Source organism: Dromiciops gliroides, chromosome 2, assembly GCF_019393635.1.
Source record: "Dromiciops gliroides isolate mDroGli1 chromosome 2, mDroGli1.pri, whole genome shotgun sequence".
In the NCBI taxonomy this organism is placed as follows: Eukaryota; Metazoa; Chordata; class Mammalia; order Microbiotheria; family Microbiotheriidae; genus Dromiciops; species Dromiciops gliroides.
This window is the reverse complement of record NC_057862.1, coordinates 44499619-44502690: the sequence shown is the minus strand read 5'-3', so window position 1 is coordinate 44502690 and position 3072 is coordinate 44499619. Positions and strand designations below refer to the sequence as shown.

Sequence of the window (3072 nt, the reverse complement as noted above, 5' to 3'; positions counted from 1 at the left end):
CATAGTTCTGAAATGTAGATGGGCCAGCTGGAATTTGACTTCCATTTTCCCCAAAAAAATACAGAATGAAAAAGGGGGAAAGCCTTCCAATCTATCATTAATTCAGAAAATACCCCCCAAAGAAGTAAAAAACCATTTGAATTCTCAAAGAGACCACACTCAAACTGAATTCTATTTATGAAAAGGGAGGATAACCTCATGAAATTTATTTTAAAAACCATGATTCTTGTTTGCTTTTTGCCTAAGGACATACCAAGCAACCAGTTGGGTTTACTGTTTCACTTGTTAACTGGCTGCTTGAGCATCACAGAGGCACACAGCCAGGATGTAAATATGGATGTGTAAAGAAGGATTTGATTATCTAGAGACCAAGCTGGACACATTGATACAACTAAACAAGTATTTTTAAAATGTCCCTCTGTCTCAGTCACTACTCTGGGGACAAAAGAGTCCTCACCCTCAAAGAGTTTACATTCTACCATTAACCACCTGCCAAGAAACATCAGAGCTGGGTTGTCCCACCTGAAGTGGTTAGAGGAAGTAAAATCTGATTCCCCCACCACCACCACTTTAGTAGTGTATTTTTAAAATTTCAATTTCAACAAGCACAATTACTAGAAACTAGTGCACAAGTTACATTGCTCTGAATTCTTGTTCCCTCACACTAAGTAGGATTCAGTAGAACCAATGAATTCTCAACCTTGAAAGCAAGAACTCAACCCTAGAGGAGAAAGTTAACTGAATTAATTGAGTTTTTTAGCAAGCAATTTTTTTTAAAAAACCTTTATTTACTGTGTTTTACAAGGTACTATACACAATTAGGGAATTCTTAACTTAATGCCCATATATTATGGACCTGGAATTTCATCAATAGGGATATTCTTTTCAGTGATAGAGATCACAACTTATCCATGCCTGAAGGGCCTAAACTTGTGCAGGGAGCAGGAATAGCTGACAACTGGCAGTTCTGTTGCTCAATACCCAATTCTGGGTCACAGATCCAAGGTTTACTGAGAAGGGGACCCACCTAGGAGTGACCTTCCAGACTGAGGAGCAGATACAGTTCTTTAGGCTATGGACCAAACAAGAAGAAAGTTCAAAGGCAAGCAGCAGTTGTATTGTTGTGACTCCAAGAGCAGAATCAAGTCTCATTTCCAGTTTCCAACTCAGTTTGAAGCCTGCAGGGGAATAAACAGGAATCTTAGACCAAAGGGGAACCTACAGTTCTGTCATTCTAAACCAATAGAGCTTTACATCTAGCCAATAATAGTTAAGTCCAATAACAGTCTTCTGGAACTCCAACTGGGGCAAGCCCATTGCTATATTGATCAGATCCAAACCCAGGGCAAAAATTTGCAGAGTTCATACCAGGAGAAGAGAAATCAGGATTTGTCCTGAATTGGAGCACATTGAGAGCACTGAAAATTTATAGGTCTCCAACTTGAGCTGTCCTTGGGATCCTGGAATAACACAATACTCAGTAACCCAGGGAAGTAACAGTAGGACCAGCCCAGACATTCCCTTCCTCAGTACACAGAGGCCTACCTGAACATAAAATGTAAAGCTAGGAAATAGAATGGGAGAACAGGCAAAAAGAAAAAGAAAAAAAAAAGAATCCCACCATAAAAAGCTATTATGGCAGTGACGGGGAAAGCGGTCAACATGGCGAGCAGACTAGGCTGGTTCCCGAAGGAGACCTGGTCCAAGGAGCCAGTGCTGACAGTGTCCTTCGCCATCAGAACTATGGCTCTGCTCTTACCTTCATTAAGCCCCTATACCAAGTATGCAACCATGATCAACCAAGCTACACCTTACAACTACCCTGTTCCTGTTCGAGATGATGGCAACATGCCTGACATCCCAAGCCACCCTCAGGATCCTCAGGGTCCTTCCCTCCAGTGGTTGAAGAATCTGTGAACCTTCCATCTGTTTTCCCCTTTCCCCCCAAATAGATGTCCTTGTCTTATCCCCCCCCCCAAAAAAAAAGCTATTATGGTGGCCAGGATGATCAAGAAAAAAAATCCATAAGAAAATGTCCAAAATATCCATAAACAATACCTCAATATCTATATTTAGCTAGCTAGCTAGTTAACTTTTACACAAATTTAAATAGAATTCCTAGAAGAGATAAAATAAAGTTTTAAAAATAATTAATTTTGTATATATGAAATAGGAGTTCTATAGAGAAAATGGAAAATGTAGCAAGAACTAATAATAGTCTATATTTACATGGTGCTTTAAGTTTTGCAAAACAGTTTATAAATATTATCTCATTTAATCCTAAAAAAAACAACCCTGGAAGTATGTGCTATCATTATCAACATTTTACAGATGGAAAATTAAATGAAAAAAATGTTATGGAAGAAAAAATTGAAATGCTTGGTACAATAAGTACAAAATGTCATTCAAGGAAAACAAGAAATTCCTAAAAATTTGAACGGACCAAGTAGAAGCTAATGATTCCATGAGACAACAACAAATATTAAAATAGTTAAAAATAGGGGGGGAAAAGGGGCAGCTAGGTGGCGCAGTGGATAGAGCACCAACCCTGGATTCAGGAGTAACTGAGTTCAAATCCGGCCTCAGACACTTAACACTTACTAGCTGTGTGACCCTGGGCAAGTCACTTAACCCCAATTGCCTCACTAAAAAAAAAAAAGAAGGAAAAAAATAGAAAACAGGGTGGATAAGGGGAGATGGGAACAAAGACTTATTAAACAGCTACTATATTTTAGGCAATATGCTATTTGCCTTACAATTATTATCTCATTTGAAAATGTAAGGTATCTCATAAGAAAAATAATAGGTCTTGAAAATGGATCAAAAAAAGAAAATTTTAAATCACTGGATGATATGAGTCATAACCCACCCTCCCCCATACACACACACAACTTAACATCATAATTCAAGAAAATGTAAGAAAGTACATTACCCAGATCTCTTGGAACCAGAGGACAAAGTAGAAATAGGAAGAATCTACCGCCTGAAACAAATTCAAAATTGAAAATTCCCAGGAATAATGTAGCCCAAATTCATAGTCCTCAGGTCAATTAAAACTGCTGCAAGCATTCA

General features: G+C 38.3%; 1 protein-coding gene across 1 annotated transcript; it reads left to right on the top strand.

The window, feature by feature from the left end:
* Positions 1-1662: 1662 nt before the first annotated feature.
* LOC122739948 (NADH dehydrogenase [ubiquinone] 1 alpha subcomplex subunit 3-like) lies at positions 1663-1917 on the top strand. The gene has a single exon (XM_043981675.1). It carries the CDS (start codon positions 1663-1665, stop codon positions 1915-1917), a length of 255 nt encoding a protein of 84 aa, XP_043837610.1.
* Positions 1918-3072: the final 1155 nt, after the last annotated feature.